General features: G+C 36.2%; 1 protein-coding gene across 1 annotated transcript in view; it reads left to right on the top strand.

Moving 5' to 3' along the window:
* Window positions 1–24,400, top strand: part of LOC145681355 (glycine receptor subunit beta-type 4-like) — a 51,621-nt gene that overhangs the window by 4,182 nt on the left and 23,039 nt on the right. Inside the window, exons 3-5 of the mRNA XM_081753009.1 lie at window positions 1,600–1,813; window positions 5,368–5,590; window positions 7,917–8,053. Of these exons, the coding sequence (XP_081609135.1) occupies window positions 1,600–1,813; window positions 5,368–5,590; window positions 7,917–8,053 (574 nt within the window). The remainder of the gene's footprint in view (window positions 1–1,599; window positions 1,814–5,367; window positions 5,591–7,916; window positions 8,054–24,400) is intronic.

Here is a 24,400-nt window from a genome sequence, read left to right as displayed (position 1 = left end):
AGTAATTACGTCTTACTGATTTAATTTTACAGTGTATCTAATTAATGAAGTGTATTTAATTAATGAAGTGTATTTAATTAATGAAGTGTATCTGTATTGTTACACCTCTAATAATACAGAGCTGTTTGATAGAATGCTGAAAGGGTACCTTGTGGCCACTATTCAGCTTACGAGCGTTGTATGTAATTATGTTACCCTTTGTAAACAGATTAGACAAATTACTATGTCGACAGTGTTGAATAAAATTATATGTAGACAAGTGTTATAAAGTCATAATGCTGTTAAATAATACTACTTCATATAATATACTATTAATTTACTACATATATTTCCCCTCAGCTTATATTCTCATCATACATTTCACTTGAACCGTATACCAATATTTAAGGATCTAGCAAATCTCATGGATTCATGTTTGTGTCTTCTTAATCATTAATTATATATGATTGGGAGTTCTGTACGAGGTGTTGTGTATTAACAATCTTAAACAATTGTTTTCCAATGTATACTTCACCTAATTTAACTTTTTTCTCTATTCCTATTCCTAACAATGCCCTCATCAGTATTGTAAGGATCCTCACATCACGACAAGAGCACATGTCAACACAACTCGTGCTATTGATTGTAAACAGCACAGCAGACGAGAAGCCGACACGAAAGACGCCGAGGAACGCCGAAAGAGGACGGACCTGACGGAAGAACCCGAAGAGGACGAATAAAAGCCGGAACACCGAGGGACCCACCATCAGTCGACCAACTGATCGTAACCTATCCTAAACCCTGGAGGCTGCTATGAAGCTAAGGGGATCACGTTGAATACCATACCTCGTGAGGGCTGCTATGAGCGGAGGTTCCTGAAACCAAATCCTTGAGACTCCCAGAGGCTGCTCTGAAGCTAAGGAGTTATCCGTACAGAACACTATAACCTATAACCTTGGTCATTGAAGAGATATTTTATTGTCAGAACTTTTGTATTATAGATACAACAGATTTAATTTTATATTAAAATTTATGAAGGGATAAATCTCGGTCCATTATTGACTCTACCAAAGTCATTACAATATTTTAACATCTTTAAGATACATGTGACAAAACTTACTTCTCTTAATGATCACCTTGTAATTTATATTCAATGGCACTGAATACCATCTGATAACACAGTAAATGCAAGTAATACGTAAATGCAGAGTAGTGACATAACATCCATTTTTGATATATCTGAAGTCGCTTACGACAAATTTCCTCATTTCGCAAGTTGTGTTTCAGCGTTCATTGACCATTTGCTCCATTCTCAATTACGGAACGAAATATCATAAGTGTACAGTCACCTACAAAATTTCTTTCTGTTTGGTAACATTTATTTTGGAACAAATGGTGGTATGGTTGGAACATACAGGAAATACATCCTTTTTAATTTACTGTAAACTGTGCGCAAATTGCTCTTCCAGTTTGAAGTTATTTACGAAACTAATTTCATCAAACGGAAAGAACTTTTGTTGCTGACTGTACATTTTACGTTTAATTTGCAAATAGTTCTTTGCTATGACAGCTATAGCTATCACAAATTGATCGTTTTTGTTCTGATACTTGTATTTCCAGGTAAGAACTCAAAGCTGTACCATCGGTGTCTCACTTTCGGCATGGTCCTGCATCGCAACCTGAAAAACCATGTGATGGTCACGTACATCCCAAGCGGTTTGTTTGTTATCATCTCGTGGGGGAGCTTCCTTATTTCCCCTGACATGGTTCCCGGTAGAATGGTTCTTTTAGTTACTACACTGTTGACACTAATCACAATGTTCAATGATTTAAGGTAAGAATATCATCAGGTATAACTTCTTATCATCATCATCATCATCATCAAAGGTATTCTGCCTGTATTGACAGGCCACTTGTCGCAGCTGAGAAGCTTCCATGCTCCACCGTCCTCCGCTAACTTCTTCGTCTTCGCGTATGATCTTTCTGTTTTTATATCATCCATTAATTGTAGTCTCCTTCGCCCCTCCCTCTCTTTCCCGCCACCATACCCTCTAGGACGTCCCTCATGATACAATCTCTTCTTAGGCAATGTCCCAACCAGTTTCTCTTCCTCTTCCTAATAATATCTAAAAGTGCTCTTTTCTCACCCACCATTTCTAACACTCTCTCATTCGTTTTGCGCTCGACCCAACTAATTCTTTCCATTCTTCTCCACACCCACATTTCGAAAGCTTCCAGTCGATTTTCATCACCTTTACGTAATGTAGACGTTTCCGACCCATACAGTACAACACTTCACAGGAAGCATTTTATGAGTCTTTTTCTCAACTCTTTCTTCAAGTTCCCACAAAACAGATTTTTCTTCCTTCTAAAGGCTTCTTTCGCCATTCCTATCCTTGCTTTTATTTCACGTTCGCACTTCATGTCATTACTAAGAATACTACCCAGATATCGAAAACTATTAACTTGTTCTATTTTCTCTCCTCCTACTTTTATATTTGACACATACCCTTGTTATAGTACTATAACTGCTTATAGTACTGCATATATAAAAATAAAGTTTCGTAATGAAATATAATAACAAACTGGTGTAGTTAGAAAACGGAATGGTATTAAGAATACTGAAAATAATGTTGAATGTGAAATTGACGTTTGTTAATCTCATTAAGGACATAATCTTGTTTGGCACAGAGCTTTAAATCACGAAACTCGAAAAAAATGTTTAAAAACTATGTTTGAAAATATTGTGTGATTCTTTCGCTGAACGTATATTCTAATATTCGTATATTGTATGGGTTTGTTGGTTTGAAGATAGAATAAAAAGTGTTGAACGCTTTACATATACGTACTTACGTTATGCACACGGTAACAAACATAACAAATCGTTGTACTTTCGCAAAACCTCACAAATCGTGTAATATCTTTGAGGGCAATCCTTTTAACAAAACAGTACATAAAGTGTAATGCCTACTATTGCCTATTAAATATTTTTAAATTTTCACATTAACAATAAGAATGCATATTATTCTTGAAAAGTCATGAACAAAGTGGACAAAAACACCTTACTAGTTCATGTGTTAGTTACTTTGGAACTGATTTAAGTTAGTTCTCTTTGATTCCTAGGTAATTGAACTCTTTCTGCAGTATTGGTATTGTATTCCAACCCACCAGTTTACTTCCAAAAGAATATAGAGAGTGTAGGTACCTCTGTGTACTGCAATGTGTACAAATTAAAGGCAAGGATTCTGCATCAATGGTAAATAACTCCCTCTGTTGTGAATGGTGCATGTTTGACAGTATGTAAGATGCACAATCTATTACATTAAGAATGTAATCACATTGACTTGTCAGCTTCGTTTCAAAGGTGTATAAGCAGAATATTCTTCGTTAGGTACTTGAACAATAGGTAACAACGATATTGAAATTGTAATACAATATATTTGAAACCCAGACTAATTATAATATACAAATTATAATATGCTAATTATATACAAAAAAATATACGTGTATGTGTTTAAAATTTATTATGTGTCACCATAATTTCCGTAGATTTCACGGTGTAGTTTCCGTATATTTTTCTGCTTTTCTAAAATTTGTTTTTGAACCACAACAGAAAATTACTCCGTTGTCTTGTAATTCAAATAGCAGCTCAGTCAGAAGTTAAAATAAATGTTTAATATTGCTAAAGTTTAAACAAGTGTCAGTTTTAATAAAAGGCAAAGGTTGCTGTAACATATGAGGTTTGATTAAAAAAGGATCAGGTTGTAATTAGAAAAATGTATGTCACAGACATAACTTATTCAAAGCTCGAATAAGCATCGACGGATGAGTACCACATTCTGGTGCTGCAAGAACTTAATCTGGCTCGACCACACATGGGTAGAAGTCTGCACGGGTCGGAATTTTTCGCCCGGGCCAGGCCCGGCCCGTGAATTTATAATATGATGACCGACCCGAGTCTGAAATATGTTTTAACATTTAGGCCCGAGCTCTTGCGATAATCAAATTAGCCCAAATTACAGAAATTTAATAATTAAAGCAAAATTGTATTTTTAATTAACAGCAACTAGAAGTTTGATTTTGTATTTGTGTTTAAAAGTTCTCCAGAAAGAACGGTTCAATAAATATAGTTGTACAGTATGTTTACAAAGTTATTCCCTAAAAGGCCCGAGAAATATTGTTGTATATTTAAAAGTTTATTGCTCGTGTCCGTCCCGGTAAATACTTTGTAGGCCCGAGTTCGGGCAGCGGGCTCAGCCTCAGCCCCATGTGGCACCTTCCTGCACATAGATTCCTTCCCGGATTTATTATTTTACCGCGTGGTCATGCCTTGGCATTCAAAGAAAATCATCAATACCAGTTTCAAATTTGATCCACTCATCCGAGATTTCTTTCGCTTAGCTGCAGCTTTTCCATCCCATGTAATAACTAATTCTTGGTTTCAACGTTGTATCCGTAAGCCCAGGTCTTGTATGTAATCACAATATTCAAAAATAAACCTTCATAATTGACATTCTAAGGCAGTTCCTCATTGCATGTCACTCTGTTCTCTTTTTGCTTATCGATTAACACACGTGACATGAACTTTACTTCTATACATGTTCAGCTTTTCGATCAAAATTGTCTGACACGATCCAAATCTTCCGCAATCTCTCTTATGTTATAACACCAATTTAGGTGAACTAAATCATGAAGACCATAATTCGATGTGTGTCTGAGATTTTCATCGAGTGATGTTCTTCTAACTTGAATTGACTGTAACACTGGAAATATTGATGCGAACTCACGCACTATTCGCTGAAACTTCATTGTCATGTTTACCACGTTTCAGTCGTAGTTTTTCCAAGTCTATTTCAAAATTCCATACACGCGCCTTAATCACCCAATTCCTTCACTGCAGTCAGAAATCGCCAAACAGCTAATGCGCATGTTCACTTAGATAGCTGTCGCTCCACTGCCAGGAGAAGCACGGCGTCGTGTGATAAGGACGTTGTGACTGTAAAGGTTGCGTTAGTAGATTCTCTGGATCACATTCACTGACTTCCACTCTGGACGCTTTGTGTGGTCTCTTATTGATCAAATAACGTATCATACTCTTATTCTCTGATATTCTACTCCTCTACACAATTTTAAATTTCAGATCGAAGTGACGGAGTTACATTCTCTTAAAATCACACTCAAGACTTTTCATATTAAGTTGTCTTATGAAGTTAAAGATATTTTACTTACTTCTATCATGCACTATTTTGTATCATTTTCAATCATCATTTAACAAATGTTCTGTGTTTGTATCTTTATATGGTATCATTTAAATATTAGTTGCATAATTTGAAAGTACATTCTTGTTATGCCTCATATTAATTTGAACTAACTAAAATTTCTTTTCAGACAAAAGATACCTCGTTCGAACAACGTGAAGCCAATCGAGGAATGGCTGATCGTGTGCATAGCCTTTGTGTTCTTCAGCTTCCTTGAATATGCTGTTGTTCTGTTTAGTATGAGAAATACTCCAAAATCAGAAAATATTGCAGAAATTAATCTGGTGGAACCATTGCCAGGAAGAGTCTTCACTATTCGGCAACACATTCGCTCATCTTCAAACAGGAAACAGGTAAGAGTTTATTATTAACTTTAATCAAATGGATTACACTGTTAAGAAGCTGGCTTCTTGAATACTAAATGTTTCAAAATTGCCATACATGTGCCCGTAAATACGTGTGTGTCTCATATTACCAGGCTCTTTTAAACAGGCATTCTGCATTCCTAGGTTAGTGTTCTACTGGTCACGCTTCCGTTTCCCATACAACGATTTATAGTAGAGGAAACTGAAATGAAATCGAAGTTTTACGTCCCACGTTTTTGCCGGTTAGGCCAAAGGAGACGGTGATGATGAGAAATGAATGAAATTTAATTTTAGAATTTGGAATTTCCACCTTTGATTTTGGAATATATGTGAACTTTAATCAGTATCATAATAATATACTAATAAAATACATGAAACTCTATTTATGTTCAGGGAGTACGTTGGATGAGTGATAGATCGCTTACCTCTGGTGTGCGGGGTCTCTGGTTCGATTTCTGTTCAAGAAGGTATGTGGTAGACAACTTCATGCTCGTGGATTTTCTCGGGGTATTCCCGTTTCCTCCCACTTTTTCATTCCACCTGTTCTTTCATAATCATTCACTTCCTTTAATCATCGTCTCCTTCAATCAAAAGGGCATAGTGGTTGGACGTTAAACTAAAAAATTTCTATCTATTTATGTCGAATAACCTCGCCCCCTGTCCCCCCAAGCAAAATCGTAAGTGTCGTTATTACGTTCGAGTCCGGCAATTTTTTCCAAAGTTTCCGTGTTCATTTTCTGGACAAATTTGGTCAAAGTAAAAGTATAGAATAAGAATAGAAAATCAGGAAAAATTAAGGAGAAAGATAAAAATAATTCACTGAAAATAATCTTTCCATGATTGTTAAATTCATGATTACAAAACCTGTCCGTAGCAGTCAAACCTCACTAAGGTCTTGGGTGTTATATCTTGTCTCATAACGTCTCATCCTCTCCTATAACCTAAAGCGTATGAAGATAGGACATAAGACTAAACATTACAATACAGTATTTGAGAGACAAAAATGTCCTTTTATTTTAGATGCCTACATAGAATCTGCTAAGTTATTGGATCTATTTTTAAAAGTCGTATATCTGTTTTTAACAGTTTGGCTGCGTAAGACGTCAACCTATAACTTAAGGTAGAATTTAAACCATATAAGCTTCCACTTGAAGTAGAATCCGTGTCTTTTTCAGCGTACGTAAATTAACCATATAACCTTCATTGAAACTCAAACCTGTTACAATCATGCAGCAGACTACGTTGTTAGGATCAACATTTTAACATTTTTGTAGAAGCTTTACTTCAATTATATGATCCTGTTTGTGAAACTTGCCATACCAAGAACATAATGTGTGATTGAAATGAAATTTAATACTCTTTAACCAAAATTTTATTATGTGACTATAAGGACCAACTAACAGCCCAGTTTCAGAACTATTCAAGGGTGTCCGCGAAGCGTAGTAGCTAATGCTCTCACCTTCGATGTGAACGGGTCCAGGTTCGATTCTCGGTGGGTACACACAGTCGGAAAAATGTAAAAGCCTTTCTAGGCAAGCCATCCCGAGCGAGTTTTTCGTGGATTTTCCTGATTTACAACAATCAAACATGGATATGGTAACTAACATAAAAGACTTAGGTCGCATCCTTCCATCCTCTTTATTCCTTGCACACATCTCCTGATAGTGTGATCGCCAAGGCAGATCATCCCTCATACGTGATGGGTTAAAATGGCTCTAGATGCTGAAAGCTCAGAAATATAATTCCTAAATCATAATTAAGAATTATTGAACACAACAAACCTTTGTACATCACTTTACTCTGACGCCTTGACGTACTGAAATCAGGGTCTTTGTATGTCACGGAATCGGATCAACAGAGATTGGAGATTTTCTCTATGAATTGCATGACACCTTCGTTTATGTGAGTCCAAACACACCATTACTATCAAGTAGAGAACCAAAGTCAACAAGATAACGATCAGCAATATCCCATACATGTTAAATGAAATACATGTCACATGATCTTGCAACCAGGAAAGCAGTAACATCCATCGTTTCTCGAAAAAAGCTTGTACTTCCGTACATGGATATACGCCTAGAGTGGTTTCAGGTATGGATATAACCTCGGCGTCTTAAACTTCTCTCATGTAGTAGTTACTAATGAGGTTATGATCAATGACTAGTAGTCAGTATTGCGTATATTATCTTATATTGCGTATATTATCTTATAGTGTCTCACAATAACATCTACCGCAGGTAGCTATGACATTCGATGATAAACACTGTCAAATTGCACTCACTACTACATTGTTCAATGCGTATGTTTTTAATAGTGTAAGATATTTAGAAAAATGAGACTTCCGGACACTCAGCATGTCAGCGACAGTGTTCACGGTCTCGCAAGCCCACACAAAGGTGAATCTGGCATCAGTCCAGCGTGCAAGCAAACATCATTGAGCCGTGAACGCAGGTTAGCCAGCACCTATAGTGTGTGTGTTACTATGCTCTATTGTTGAGTTAACGCTATGGAAAATTCTGCAAGGTTCATTACTGTCTCGTGGAAAAAATGTTAGTCATTCGATTGTGTGGTCACATTGAACGTCCGCTGTCCGATTATACAATTCTTTTCTCTCCTTTAGTTCAGCAAAGTGTCTCGATAATGAAGACATTCTCACTATGGAAACAAATTTCCCCACAGAAAATTCCCCTTCTTGTACACAGACAAATCCAGTCACCTTTTTATATTGCATCGTTTGAGGTTGACTAGGCATAGCGATAAATGCTCTTTTGTTTCCTGTTTGCTAGTCTACGTCTCACTACCTGAATGTGCTGTATAAACTATCTTTCCCAGAACTGTTTCCCACGGACTAAAGAAAGGGTACTGTTAGGCCTATCCTTGCGCCATCACACTGAAATTATAATCATTCGTACGTCATTTGTATAGGAAGTTAGAATGCATTCTTGTTATTACGGTCAGTCAAGTGGAACTTATAGCATTGCAATTTAGCGCATGCATAAGTCCGTTACTCCACACGTTAAATCTTGAACGGAAACGAATTTTTGAATTCTGTTTTTGCAATAGATAGATAAATTGATTATCTCGGGAGATTTCTCACGCTGACATTAACAGTGACTATTTATATCATTTACTTCTATTGAAACAGAGGTGTATAATTACACAATGATAAGTTACACAGCGCGCCGTTAGATAGTACCAATTATCCTCCAGCGGCAGATATTAACGAGATAAAAGTCAAACTTTTAGCTGTGATCCTTTTTTACTGTCTAGCAAACCTCATTGGTTCTTGATGTGAAAATTTTCAGAAACAACAATTTACATGGAGAATTCTAAATGTTCCCTGGCAAAGTAGCCATTTCCTTTTGGCTATGGTTCGAAAGAGTGCAATCTGTGCAGTAGACGGACATATAAAACAGAAGCAATGGGATTTGTTATGAATAGAATTATACGTGTAAGAAAACTAAGAAAATATGGCTTGAATTGAGATATTTATTCAACATATTTAAGCCATCTAAGTTTTATAGTCTCAAGAAGTTAGATGATGACAACGGTATGAACATTGTTATTTTCTTTCTTTTATTTTGGTGTGGACCATCCGTGTTCTAGTATAGAGTTTCCTTCAAAAGTAATAATAATTTTGTATTCAATTACTCGCATAAAACAAGACCAAAAGGTTGAGCTGAATTGATTTTGAGTTTAACGTCCCTTTTAGCAGTAAGGCTATATGAGACCTACTGATTAACGTGGAATCCGAAGCACATGAGCTCCCGCCGGGAATGGAACCCGGGTTCCCCTCGCCAAACATGCGTACGCTAACCGCTTAGCCATGGAGGAGATCACAAGACCAAAAGGGTACTTATTGTTTGAGTATATGGAAAAGTACAAAAATACCACAGAAAAGTGAAAATCTAGTTTGGTAGCACAGTGAATTTGAGCTCACTTCAGACCAAATGTACTATTTCAATCACAAAGAATGTAAGGGGAATATTTTGTTTGATCCCCTTTTGTCGACAAATAGCTGACACTTATAATAGGTTAATATAAGGAATTGGAAGTTTAAAAATATCAGTTTCACCTACAACGTAGGCTAAAAGAGACGGAGATAATGAGAAATAAATGAAGTGATAGAATGAAGAAAGTGAGAAGAAATTAAAGAACTCCGTGAAAGCCCATGCCCACGGCGTTTATCCACCACAAAGTTCACTTGGTGCGAACTGAGATCGAACCAGGAGCCTACAGACCAAAAGTATACGCTTCACCACAGAGCCACCGCGGCCCCTATGTGAAAGTAAAAGAATAGAAAGCATTTTATCTATTACTAGAAGAATTATTTTCAAGCGGATTAATTTATATTGACTCTTAAGGAAAACTTCATTGAAAATGACTGTAAAGTGACAGAAATTATACTATTACAACTAACATTTTTATGATTGCTTACCAAAAGAGTATGGACTTTTATTAAGTCGTATTCCCGTGCAAATAAATAGAATCGTTTACCTTTAGTACGCATGCCGGAACAGTGACTCAGTAGTACATTATTAACCTCTGCTACAAATTCCAGACCATGTGAGATGTTTGCAAATATCGTGTCCTTGACTTACTTGAATCTTCTCTTTGTCTCTTCATACCCACATTTTCCCACTTAAATCACTTTAAGTAATCATCTGACACCATTATACTAAAGGGCATAAATGTGAAACGTGAAATTCAAAATTTAATTTGATTTTTTTAATACGCGCTCCCTGATACGATTCCAATTTGATACGAAATGTTCAGTTGATATAATTGGTGAAGAAAATGAATTAATATGTTTCGAACCCTGTGTATAAAATCAGAGATAATTGTAGTCAAAGCCGGTGTGCTAACCACACAGACTCAATTAGAAAAGTTATCTTGTTTTCCTTAATTCTCTGTGAGCCGAAAACCAGAAAATTATAGATTTGAATGAAATATATTTTTATTCCTCTGATTTTCCATTTTAACTAGAACATTGAATATTAATATAACGTGAAAACCGACAAAATTCAAAATATTGTATAAAAAGAAATTTTGTGGATAAGCAGAATCTTTTTATTATATCTGAAACATTATTGACCAGTCTAAATAACAATATTGTAAAATTTTCTTGTCTACAGGGTAGAGCAAAAGATTGTGAACGGGAGTTTGGACTTTCTCATCACCTTTTATTATAAGAGTTATCCTCTAGAATAGTAAATTTCTGCTAATCTTTGAATATTTGTTGGTGAAGTTTAGAGGAGCTCAATGCACATGCGCCTTAGAGCGTATTGGATAGGTGCTTCTGGATGACCGGGCGACTAAGAGAGGTAGAAAAGATCTCAATGACTAAGCGTCCTAAAGCGTATAGAAAGAGTAGCTCTCAATCACCGGGCGTCTTAGAGAGGTAGAAAGGATCTCAATGACCAGGCCTACTAGAGCTTATAGGAACTGTAGCTCACAATCACTGGGCGTCTTAGAGCTTATAGGAAGGGTAGTTCTCAATGACCGGGCGTCTTAGAGAGCTAGTGGTTTGATTAACCGAGCGAGATTGATGTCTGCTACGGTGTGTTCTCTTCTTTTATCCTAAAATCTCGGCTACCTTCGTCGATCTCCATCATTTGCCGATCGTTGGCGGTGATGGACGACATTCCTCTTCGTAGATGTAGTCTGATTAGTGTTTAGTTCAATCACATGTATTAAAAGCGCATGCTTACATCGACCATGGTGTGAAAACACGTGGAACTTTACCATATTATTTAAGAACCTTATACTTGCTAGAAAAGATAGCTAACCGCGTAAGGAATTACTTTTTCTGAACAGCTTCGAAACTGCAACTTCTATTAAACACGTATTTTTGTAGGTTAAAGAAGGCATGCTTTTTAGGCTCATTCCCTCGAACACATTTACTTATTTTAAGAAAGATCCAGAAGACAATGCATATAGGATCCGAGCTCGATAAACAAATATATCTCTTCATGTCAAAGTTTATTAGCACAAATATCCGAGTAGTTACTACACATAAACTTATGAGAACACATACACTTATTTAACATCACATTTATTTAATAATCCTTATATCTGTCTTCCTTAAGCTCATCATAATAATATACAGGAAAGCAGGATGGCTCAGTGGTAGAGCGCTTACCTCTAGTGTGTGGGATTCCTGATTCGATCCCCGTCCAAGTAAGTATGCGATAGACCACACGATTCTACAACTAGAGAATATATCTCATAAAATTCCTAGCTATGAAATGAATAGAAGAATTTTATATCTACGCTCTACCCTTCCAGTTTGTTTAGGGGCTAGCCCGCGCGTCTTTTATGCACGGAATCGTTTGATTCCTGGTTTTAGATCCTTGAAATTTGAACACTTATTGTGGTTTGGATTCCACATTAAACTGTAGATGCACGCCTCATATAGCCTCAATGCTCAAAAGAAACACTGAACTCACAATCAAGCGACCAGCTACCTACGCTCTATTTCACCGATAACCTGCACAGTGCTATTCTCAACTTGTTATGTATGCTTTCTTGTTATTGAGCGTGTAATTCATTGAAGTCTTTTTGTAAAACTCGGAGGCAAAACCTGTGACATTAAAATTCATAGAAGTAGTGTTATTTAATTCTGGCTGTCAAAGATAAAGTTGATAAACGAATAAACCTAGCAGGGTGTTTAAACCAAAAAAACAAAGTTTTGTTTACTCTAAAACTCAAACCATTAAACTTACTATAAAACTTTTGGAAAAAGTAAGGTATGCGTAAAGTTGGAAAATTGTTGGAAGAGTGTAAATATATATACTTCATAAGTTTTCTTTTTCATTTACTTACAGAAAATCAAAAGAAAAATCTCGACAACTTTCAAACTGAAGAGGAAAATTAATTCGATGGTTCAGCCATGGAAGAACTATCCAAACGCTTCATTGGATTTAATTTCACTGATATTGTTTCCTGGGATATTTCTTTTCTACGTCATTGGCTATTGGGCAAAATACTTGGTAGATAGAAATTATATTCTACAACAAAAATTAGCCAATTTCTAAGCTAATAATCTTGTTTGATATGGGTAAAGCAGAAACTTCCCTCCGATGTGTTAGCATTGATCATACGTCAATATATTTGTTCATCAGCAGTTTAGTGTAATCAGCAGCAAAGAAGTGTACTCTATATGTTCCCTTGGTCGGGAATATATAAGAATTATTTGTGATAACTTACACAGAATTGCATTGCCTCCAGTTCTGTGAAATAATGTTAATAATGGTTAATTATTTGTTATTTAATAATAAGACAAGATGAAATTTAATGTCTCGTATGAATACTCCGTTAATCTTTGGTTGAATTAGTGTTTGGTCAAGCTGCTTCGATGGGAAGTACGAGGCGAACCTTAAAGTAAAAGGTTGTAACCCTAGCACAGTTTTCCTTACGTATCAGGCAGCAGCACTGTTGTCGATTTGTCTTGAGATTTCGCCATCCTCCGTGTTAAAATGTAAGAGTTGATTGTTCTGAAAATGAGATGTGTATGAATTATCAGTGTCCATTCAATATTCCGTCAAAGACGACACGAGAAAATCCGTTCATGTCAAGACAAAACAACTGTATCCAGTCAGGGGCGGATCCATGGGGGCGATCGTCGCGATCACCTCCCCAGAAGAGGAACCTTACTTATTTTATACATAAATAAAACCCGTCCCAGAGTTTGAAGCTCTTAAAATAGCTCTAAGTAGCAGTATTACAATCAAACGTCCCTCCAGAAATCCGTCCCTAATCTCAGTCTGCCCTAGATGTCTGGGCAATATCATGTCACACTGTACTATGTTGTAACACAACGCTTAGGGTGTATTAAAGAGAAATAGGTACCCAACAAAATAACCGAAATACACATTAGAAATGAACTAGAGATATGACCAAGTTTCTTTCACCCTATGAAAGATATTGATATACTTTCCTACACCACATTGTGAGGGATGCTGAAATGTAGGTTTATCATGGCACACCAGAAATGGAACAGTGATTACTCTGAATTTAGATAAATGCATTTACTCTAGGCAGAAAATTTACAAGGATAGAACAGACTTCTATAACATACAAGTCGTACTGCTGATAGTACAATTGAAAGAATGTATTGTAAAGTTCTCTTTATGTAGTAGATAGAGCAAATTACCGTCCGGAATCATTTCCCACTACCAGCTTTTATTATAAAATCCTCTATAAGCAATATTTTATCTAAATACTACAATAATGTAACTTCTCTAATACAAGATGGAGAAAGGTGACTCAAGGCCCGAGCAACCTATAGCAAGATGTCCATAGATCTCCGAAACAAGCTAGCTAGAGTGGATTAGGAATCTCCAACGCTCCGAACCAAGCTAACAGGAGGTTAAGAGTAACAGAGCTCCGTAACAAGTTAAGCGGGATAAAGGAAGGCCTAGAGTTCCGAAACACACCAGAGGCTTTGGGTTCGGTATGTTTTAGAGCTCCAGAGCAAGCTAGAGGAAGGGTCGACCAGTCTAAGCTGATAGCTGTCATTGAAATTATCTCGGTTATATAGGCGCCCTAGATGAGGTGGTGGTACAGATGTGTCCCTCGTCGGCATATGATTCGTGGTGTCGTTGTAGTCTCCGTCGACTGCAACTGTTGTACTCCATAGTAAGGTGCACCTGGTTGTTGTTTGTAAATAGGAACACATGTTGTGTAAATAGGAACACAAGCACGTTGGACATTACAATATAGATAGAGTGGTGTCAATGTGGAAAATTATTAAATCAAAAATTCTTATGTATAATATTATAAGATTAACAGCTAGGATATGTATATATTTGTGTAAACCTACCTTTTAAACACACCTCATAGAATTTTCGCTCGTAGTCAGCCGCTAACAACCCTATATGGTACGGGTTTTTTTTTTTTTTTTTTTGGGAAAACGAGTTTTGTTGACTCAAAATTGTTTTCAACGAAAAATATATGTTTTCTAACACCGAAACAAATGTCTGTGAGTGTGACTATCACCAGATAGAGTATGTTTCTTACCATATAATACGTAAAAGTATATGGAAATTTCACTGATTAATTATGTGCTTGACTTCTCCATATCAAAGCATGTACGTGCAAGAATTAAATATATTTATAATACTTGAAGTTATTACATATAGAGTACCTTAAAAATCATTAATTTTCCTTATGTTCTTCTCCAATTGAATTTATTTAGAAAGAAAAAAATACTTAAATTGCAGTTGGAAAGGAATCCTCAATAATTGTAATTATATTTATTCTCACGGCTTGGTGTGTTACTAACTAGTATTAAAAATATAACTACAATGCAGTTTTAACTATATTGTGACTGTTTATCTTTAGATTTACAGGAAATTGAGAGTAAAGTAGACGTATTTTATATTTTACATTGTTGTTTCTGTATATTATCTTACAAAAGACATATTCAAGGAATGTTTTCATATAGTTGATAGAAATGTTTTACTGTAAAGGATGACTTGTAATCTATAGTTAAGCTTACGTTAATTAAACAACATTATTCTCACGAATTCCGTTTATTTACTTTTACTTTTAACAATAATTATTTAGCATTTCAAATATATAAACTTTATGCCTTTCTTTATGCTAGGTCAGTGTTCGAAGTGGAAACAAAGCAGACGCGTCCATCAAATTGTCTCTGTTTGAGATCTCGACATGGTTACAACTAATTATGGTTACCAGGTGGGATTCCTACCCATTTACGCCTATTATGACGTATCTTTACCTGACAGTTTCTCCGGGACAACCTACGCTCCTTTGGGGAATCCCTTGTGTACTGATTTCACGATTGCGACATACCCATCTTTGAATAGAGGGGGTTTTGTTCCTTTGAGGTGACCATGCCGCCTTGCCTCTATCATTCGAAATAGAAAAGATATAGCGCTCTAAAATGTATTTTGCCACGTTTTCGGCACCATGTAGCTCCGAAACTGTGTCCTAGAGAAAAGTGCAAACGGACTTTTTCTTGTTTCGGTGTTGGGAATCACCTCCCGAATTTTGTCTGTGGAGTTTCCTACCACCTTGTATATATATGTAATACCGTGTATATATATAATATGCATGCGTGTGTGTGTGTGTGTGTGTGTGATATACAGGGTGGTACAAAAGTAAGTAAACACCCAAATAAGAGGCAGAATTTTAAGAGAATTGAAAAAGTAACACAGTAAGTTAGTAGTACAGGTGGAGGGAAAATTTTTATGATATGTGATATATGTAATGTTGATGGTTGTTATCTTGAAATCTCATATTTTTAATTTATTTTCATTTTCTTGAATAGAAATCATATGTTATGGTATCATGTTCTTATCTAAAATTTTCTCAGGAATTCAATGCTGCGTTTGCTTTCGATTTACCACTTATCTTAACGAAGTTATAGCTGTTTTTTTCTTGGTATCATTTCAAGAGACTAAGATAACATGACTGTGACGCAGGCACAAAGCATTGGCATTCTTTTGATGACAGAAGAGCTAAGCATGAGGATAGTTACCGATAATTTTAACAACAATCACCCAGATAGAGCACCCGTTAGCCAAACAACAGTAAGCTAGTCAATCAAGAAATTCAGAGAAATGCGGTTCGTGGCCAACAAACCAAAATGAGACAGGTCATGCACGACACTGACGAAACAACGTCAATATCAGTGTTGGCAACATTTAGCAAGAGTCCGAATCGAAGCACTCACCGTTTGTACCAGGAAAGTGGTGTCAGTCGAACATCCATCATTGTGTTTTATCCCTGCATAAGTGGACAAGTACAAACTACAAATACATCAGCATTTATTAGAGGATGATTCCAATCGGCGTTCGAATTTCGCGAAGTGGACAACAGAGAAAATACGCCAAAATCACTGTTTCGCCTACGACGTCTTATTCACTGATCAGGCCAACTTTTAACCTTCAGATCAGGTCTTAAAACAAAATGTTCGCTACTGGCCTGATAACAATCCCCGTTGGTGTGAAGCAACTGTTGGTATTCCTGGAAAAGCGATGGTGAAGAGTGATGTGTGAGGAATCCGTGTTGTCGATCCTTTGTTCATCAATGGTATTTTAACAGCAATCTTCTATCGTTGAATGTTGGGAAAAGATGCCGTGCCATATCTCTTATCTGAAGATGGGACATTTCTTTTCTTCTAACATCATAGTGGTGTCCCTTCGCCTTATGAAAATTGTGTTCAGTAATATTTGGATGTCCAGTTTCGCTACTCGTGAATCAGTAGAAGTAATGTGGAGCGACCACCACTTTCCTCTGACTTCACTCCCCTTGATTTTTGTCTTTGGGGACACCTCAAGTCCATTGGGTATTCAGTGAAAACTCTAGAAATATTGAGCACCTGAAAGAATGCATAACAAACGCTTGAGCAAGCATGCCTAGAAGCACTTTGAGTACGTTTTTTGAATGAATGGGAAAAAAGAAAGACTCAAATAATAGAACGGAATGAACAACATATCGAATACGTCCTTTAATCGGAAGTAATGTGTAATATGTGACTGACGTTTCGAGAACCAATAAACTGTCATAACTTCGTTATGATAAGTGATGAAGCAAAACCAAACACAGCATTACATTCCTAAGGAAGTTTTCGATAAGTGCAAGATATCATAACATATAGTTTCAATTTAAGAAAATGAAAGTGAATTTAAAATGGCGGATTTCAAGATGGCGACCATTGACTAACTAACCTACGGAGTTACTTTGCAATTCTTTTAAAATACAGCCATTTATTTGGGTGCTTCTATCATTTTGGACCACCCTATAGGTAAGAAGACTAGAATGACTGTTGAGATAGATAACAAAATCACGTTGTTATCTAGTTCATTTATCCATTCGTCCATTTCAAATATATATATATATATATATATATATATATATATATATATATATATATATATATATATATATATATATATATATACTGTAAATGCGTTATTACTAAATTCTGCAGTACTACATTAGTACCTGTTCTTATGGAGGACAGACTCACATCTCGAAACCATTGATATGATAATACAAAAAATAACATTTTGCCTATTCTAGTTACTGAAACTAAATGTTTGTAAATTTAAACGACATTTTCTAGACACATTGCTACGTCAAAGGCATATTTTGTAAATATAGGAAAGAAAAACATTCTTCTCTTTGATCATTGCTAGAGCAAGTTGATCGATATTCAACTGCAACGAAACTCTTGAGAAGTACAGTATTTCCTTGAATATTGTGTTATAACAAAAGTATTGGGAGCGGACATTGGAACACAAGTGTCCCATTAGTTCCAGCTTAGACTCAATTTCTCGATAATGCATCGCATATGAGTCTAAACAAAAAAAGTTGACTGATGCTTAAAAGTTAGCTAATTAACAATAAAAAATGTTCCGCTAAAGAAACTGCCGTACCGTACCGTGTTTGACTGATACAATGTGCAAAAGTAAATGTCCTGAAACTTTCTTTTCTTCTCGTAGCAATTTGCGAAGCAACTTTAAATTTGCATCTCAATTCATAATTTAAAAAATATCTTAGAATTTTCTTAAGTATGAATAAGATTTCGCTTCGTTAATTCGCTTGGTGACCAAAACAGGAGGACATTAATTAATGTATTGGCTCAGTCTTGAAGCAAAGCTCATTTACTTAAAAGCACTAAATAAAATTAATATTACAACAATCATTGTGTTCTTATACGTGTAGATAACATTAAAGCTTTTAAAAGAACCATAAAAAGTGGGTGAATTTGTATGTTCATAATCACTGATTGTATTGTTTGAAAGGAAAGTAATACTAGTTACATACAGGGTGCAGCAGCTATTTGAGAACAAAATAACTTCCGCGGAAAAAAGGAGCAGATACGGAGGTGGAGCTTTCAATTACCATTGAATGCTAGTACACTTGAAGACAGACATAATGCAGGAAATCATTTAATTAAGCCATTATCTGCCACAATAACACACCCTAAACGGCGTCGAAACCGTCAGCAGGCATGAATGAGGTCCTGGAAATCGTTCTCATGGCATCCACAATGACTGCCCTGAAAGCAGCAACGGTGTTGTGTAGATGCTTATTGGAGGCCCTCTCAACGATGCCCCAGACGTAAAAGTCCAAAGGGTTGACATCAAGGGAGCTGGGGCGCAGGTGTTTGGGGTGACGTTGTAGTGAAAATTCGTGGCCTACATGGCATACAAGATACTGTGTCACTTAACTATGTGTTCTCAAATAGCTGCCGCACCCTGTATTTAAGTGGTTAATCAAGTTCAATTCATTCACTTTATTACTAAGTAATATTTCATCGAGGGAGAGTCGGCTAATAGCGCAGCCGTTATGAAGCGTGGTATTGGAATCTAACATGTTTTAACATCTAGAACCCAGTGCTAAGAGACACTAAAAAAGTAAGGTATATGTGGAGTTGACGTATGTGAAGCACATGAGAAAAATGAATTCTGGATTATTTGTTATAAAATAATTTATTTGAGAATAAATTCTGGATTATTTGACAATACAAAAAGTTCAAGAAAAGTGTGTTCAATTTTTAAGATATACTATTGCCATTTTTACACACAGACACACACACACACACATATATATATATATATATATATATATATATATATATATATATATATATATATGTGTGTGTGTGTGTGTGTGTGTGTGTGTGTGTGTGTGCGTGCGTGCGTGCGTGCGTGCGGGTGTGAATGACATACTGAATAATGGATGAATAGGTGGATCATGATGGAACTTGCGGATGACATAATGTATTCCTTCTCGAGAAACTAACGTCCGGCATAACATTTTTGGCGCATGCACAGCGGTTGAAGCGAACATGGCGGTAAGCACTGTGTCTGTGGATGTGAAGCAGCGGTGTGTAAAAAAATTTCTTCTGAAGGAGAAAGTTAAACCAGCTGAGATTTTCAGAAGATTGCAAGCACAAGTATGGTGAAGAAACGATGTCATGGACAAGAGTGTACGAATAGCGTGAACAGTTTCGCGAAGGACGGGAGGTGGTGACAAATGAAGCGCATGGACATATTCACTCGACTGTAGTCACACCAGTGAACATTGCACGTGTTTAGCAAGTGATTTTTGAGAAAGGGCGAGTAACAGCAAGCTGCCGAGGTGAATATCAGTGTCGGGAGTGTTGAGGCAATCATTCACGAAAACTTCTCTTCCGGAAAATCTGTGCAAGGTGGTTTCCTCACCATCTAAAATTTGATCAGAAGTGGACACGCATGACGGTCTGTGAACAGCCGAAATGCTCTGGGAAGTTTTGCCCCATCCAGAGTTAGACTCCAGTGATTATTATTTGTTTGCACTATTTAAAGACCATCTGGGAGGATGAAACACTGTGGAACGATGTCCTCCAGTGGCTACGACAACATTCAAGTTCTTTCTACGCCAAAAGAGTCAGGGAGGTGCTACAACGATGGCAACAGTGCCTAGACGCACATGGAGAATACTTTGAAAAGCTTTGGCGCTTCTTGTGCTATCTGTTTCCTCAGAAGGAATAAAAGTCCCGGTCAACCTTGAATGACCCTTGTGTATTTCTTCATAATTATGAGCCAAACATTTGACCTTCTTCATGAGGCAAAATACAAATAATATAATGTGGCGCCTACGGGATAATGACACTCAGGTTGAGCGGTATTTCCCTACTGTGGGTGCAATTTCCCAGTTAATTATTATAACATATATTTTAAATTTAAATATCTTTCGTTCTGTGAGCTATTACATTATAATTAATCGCACAGAAGGTTTACGAGTTATAGCATAAATCACGTAAAATATATGAAGACGAAGTTGGGCAACTAGGACAATGGATGAGTTTCACAAAAGAAATGACACCCAAATTACAGGCTAAGAGGAAAGGAAACAGTCATCACGAAAGCAAAGAAAGCATAAAAAGAGGATAAGAAACCAGAAAGATATTTAATTAACAGAAAAGAAGGGAATTCTATTGAAGAGGAACAAATGTCTTCAGTTCGAAAGTTCGTAACCTATGAACACTCATGTCCAAAATTATTGTTGCATGTCTATAAACATGTTGTTGTAGGAATATAATTTGATAACATATTCGCCCGGTATTTCTTATAATGTTAGTATGTGTATAAGCGGCAAAGACACGTATGTGGCTAATTTCATGTCAAAAGAGCAGTAAATAAGAACAATAAAACGAAAATAAAACTTTCTTGTCCATTTGGCAACATTTTGGTTTACTCATTCTAATTTTCGTATTTACAATTCTTTTCCTATGAATTTTACCAGAAATATACATTTCCCGATTATACACGTAGTATCAGTATTAAAAGTACCATGCAAAATTATTATCAAATTATATTCTTACAAGAAGACAGTTATAGATATGCGACAATCATTTTGGACATGAGTTATTGTTTCGCTGGTAACCTCGAGAAGGCTTCATTTCTATTATGTGTTACTATATGGACCATATTTATCGTTGGGCTTGACTTTAGTATCTCTTTCAGAAGCGAGATGATATGAGACGTGAGCTTAAAGTTTAACGTGTGATCCGAACCACAAGAGTTCTCATCTGTAATTCAACCTGGATTTCCCATACCAGGGAGGAACATGAAATAAAATATTTCATCTTTATGTCCCATGCTTATGCCGGCTAGGCTAAAGGAGACGATGATGATAAGAAATGAACGAAATAATGAAATGAAGAAAGTGGGAAGAAACAGGAGAATTGAAAACCTACACTCACGGTGCTTGTCCATCATAAAGCTCACTTGGCGCGAGTTGGGATCGAATCAAGGACCCCGTGCACCAGAGGGGAACGCTTTTCGTAATATAGAATAAAATATGAAGAACAAGAAAACAAGAGAGAAACAAGATCCATTGACACATACATTATTTTTTTCTAATGCCATACAAAAACAAACAATAACTAATGATATTAAGAAACATACACATGTTATTAATGATTCCCTTATCTTTGTGTCAAGTTATGTTTGTGTTGTATATCTAGAATTGACATTTTTGTAATTTTTCACTGCACTATACGCGATGATAAGGCATATTAATAAATAACACATATCCACTTGAAATATAGCATGACAATTGTGTGAATCAGTTTGATATATATTATAGTATAGCTACAAAAACAGGTATGATTGTGTATACCATCTATTTCCGTATAAACAGGTACAGATGCTGACTTCCTGATGCATAAGTAACAATCACAAAATCTCTAGAGCCGTTCTCTAAACATATTTATTTCCGTTTGTTATTATTGTTGTACTCAAGTAATTAGCTTGTAAGAAGAAAGAAGAGAAAAAATCAAACATAGGTACTGACAGATAATTATTCAATGTTACATGGAGCTGAGAAGTTTCCTCATATATGTTACGAACAGTTGTAAGGACGTACTAGACCTATGAACATCATATGTTAAGTATTCTACTAAACATAGTAAAAACTACATAAATTAGAGGTTATTTTCAAATCTTCGCACAGTTGTAAATGTGCTTGCATTTATATTTGTATATTTTTAACTCAGTAAGTACAAAACCATTTGTCAACAAAACTTTCACAAGTCTCTTGACTGGAATCTCAGTGTTTCCAGACTATCATATCAGAGACTCAATTCCCCAACAGCGAAGAAGGGTCAGTAAAGTATTTGTGTCTTTCAATACGTTTTTCCTTGTTTCAATTTTTTTTTTAATTTGAGTGAAATCGTTCCTTTCCGCATTCTAGGGATCGACTTAGCTACGGTTATGCTAAGGAGAACTCGTTTAACAACGATTGTGTAAAACTAATGTTCCAAGACCTAATGATTTTACTAAAAGTTTATCACAAAATGGAGTTGCCTTAGTTAAGAATCTCGAAATACAGAAAATTGTTCAGTTTCTATTCAAATGGCAATGGTAGGTCTCTTGTCACTTGTGTAGTTGTATCGGAAATATAAAACCGACGAAGTGTGCTGTCTCAGCTGCAAGTGACGTGAAGTCGTGTTGAGGGTAGCAAAATGTCATCTTAAATCTGAATCTTTATTTGGAAGCCACATTATAGCTCTTTACCAATCACATTTGTTTGTTTTGCCGACTAGTGAAGCAATGTTTAGAAAATATTGAACCGTAGGCGTCATCTTCGCCAAAGCTATCTTCAACAAGCAGACACAAGTTTGTTCCTGGCATGGGAAATCCTGGTTCAATTACAGGTGAGAGCTGGTGTCGCTCGGATCCCACGTTAAACTGGTTTCACGTCTTAATGCTCTAGCTTCTAAAAAATATAATAGAAATGAAATGAAATCTTTGAGTTTTACGTCCCACGGTTATGCCGGTTAGGCTAAAGGAGACGGTGATGATGAGTGATGAATGAAATGGTGGAATAAAGAAAGTGGGAGGAAACGGGAGAACCCCGAGAAAACCCACGCACACGGTGTTTGTCCACCACAAAGTTCACTTGGCGGGGGCTGGGATCGAACCCGGGACCCCAAGCACCAGAGGAAAAATATAATAGAATCAAACCCAACAACAAATCGTGTCCATATAGAAACACTAGATACAAATGGAGCTCATGCGAGGTTACCAGTGAATCCATTTTCAGAATATTGTAAAAATAAAAAATTGTAACATCCTGTATATGAAATTGATGATGCGTGAAAACCTTCCTCAACTGCCCCATCACCGCCAGCCGTTAAAACTTTTAATAGAAACATATATTCTGTAACAGCTCAAATTAAAGAAAATTTAAAAAAAAAGAAACATTTTGGTTGAGAAAACATTTAATTCGGATACCTGGTTCTCTAGTAATGACACAAATGTAATTACGTTACACATCTTGTTTTCTAAGTAGCGAGTTCGTTTAATGATAAATCACATTAATATTCTGATTGCAGGAAACATAACAAGTATACAGCGAAATATTTATGTGCTATGGTGACGCGTAGAAACTTCCTATGTTCTGAATCCTTAAAATTTTAAACAGGAGCATTCAACTCGGAGCACCTGAAATTAAAGTGCATAAGAAAGGAAACATTTTGGTAAAGGCAACATTTAATTCGGATGGTTGGTTCTCTAGTAATGACAAAATACGAATGTTGTGGGTAAAATCCTTTCCTCGTACTTAATTCACCGATTAACGTTACTAATCATTTGGAATAATTAATGATACTCTCATACGTGTATTATGGAACTACTTCAATTGTTTGTTTAATCCATTGATTTCCAGTGCAACATAACAACTAAGCCTATCAATACTAACTAATTATGATGGGATACGTCGGTTTCAACGTTTTGTATGGTAAGCTATATACAGGTACGAATAAGTGAAACTAATTCTTTAGTCAAGCATTTCAAGTAAGTGTCAATTTGTTGATTTACGAATGGTTTACTAAACAAAATGCAGTTCATGAAATCTGGAAGCAATGAAAGTTTTTTTAAAAAAATGTAATCTTCTAGTAAAATGGTACCATTAAAATTAAGATTGTTAGACACAACCACAAATTAGAAAGAATCAAGTTAAGATTTAAGTAAAATGAAATCTCTCAGTTTAACGTCTTACGATTATGCACTATAGGATAAGGAAAACGATAATTTAGGCAAGTCAAGGCTCATGGAAAAATTGGTGGAATGAGGAAGTAGGAGGAAACAAAGAGTAACCCGAGAAAACCCACGGACACGATGTTGTCCATCACAAGCTTGCTTGATCCGAGATCGAACTAGGGACCGCGTGTGCAAGATTTAATCTCTCTACCACTGAGCCAACCTGTTGTCCAATAGAGTTATAACAATTATTTCTGTCAAATGGAAAAAACAAACTTTGTGTTGAACG

The sequence above is a fragment of the Thermobia domestica genome, chromosome 3, assembly GCF_964235325.1.
Source record: "Thermobia domestica chromosome 3, izTheDome1.hap1.1, whole genome shotgun sequence".
In the NCBI taxonomy this organism is placed as follows: domain Eukaryota; kingdom Metazoa; phylum Arthropoda; class Insecta; order Zygentoma; family Lepismatidae; genus Thermobia; species Thermobia domestica.
This window is presented reverse-complemented; position numbering and strand designations above follow the sequence as displayed.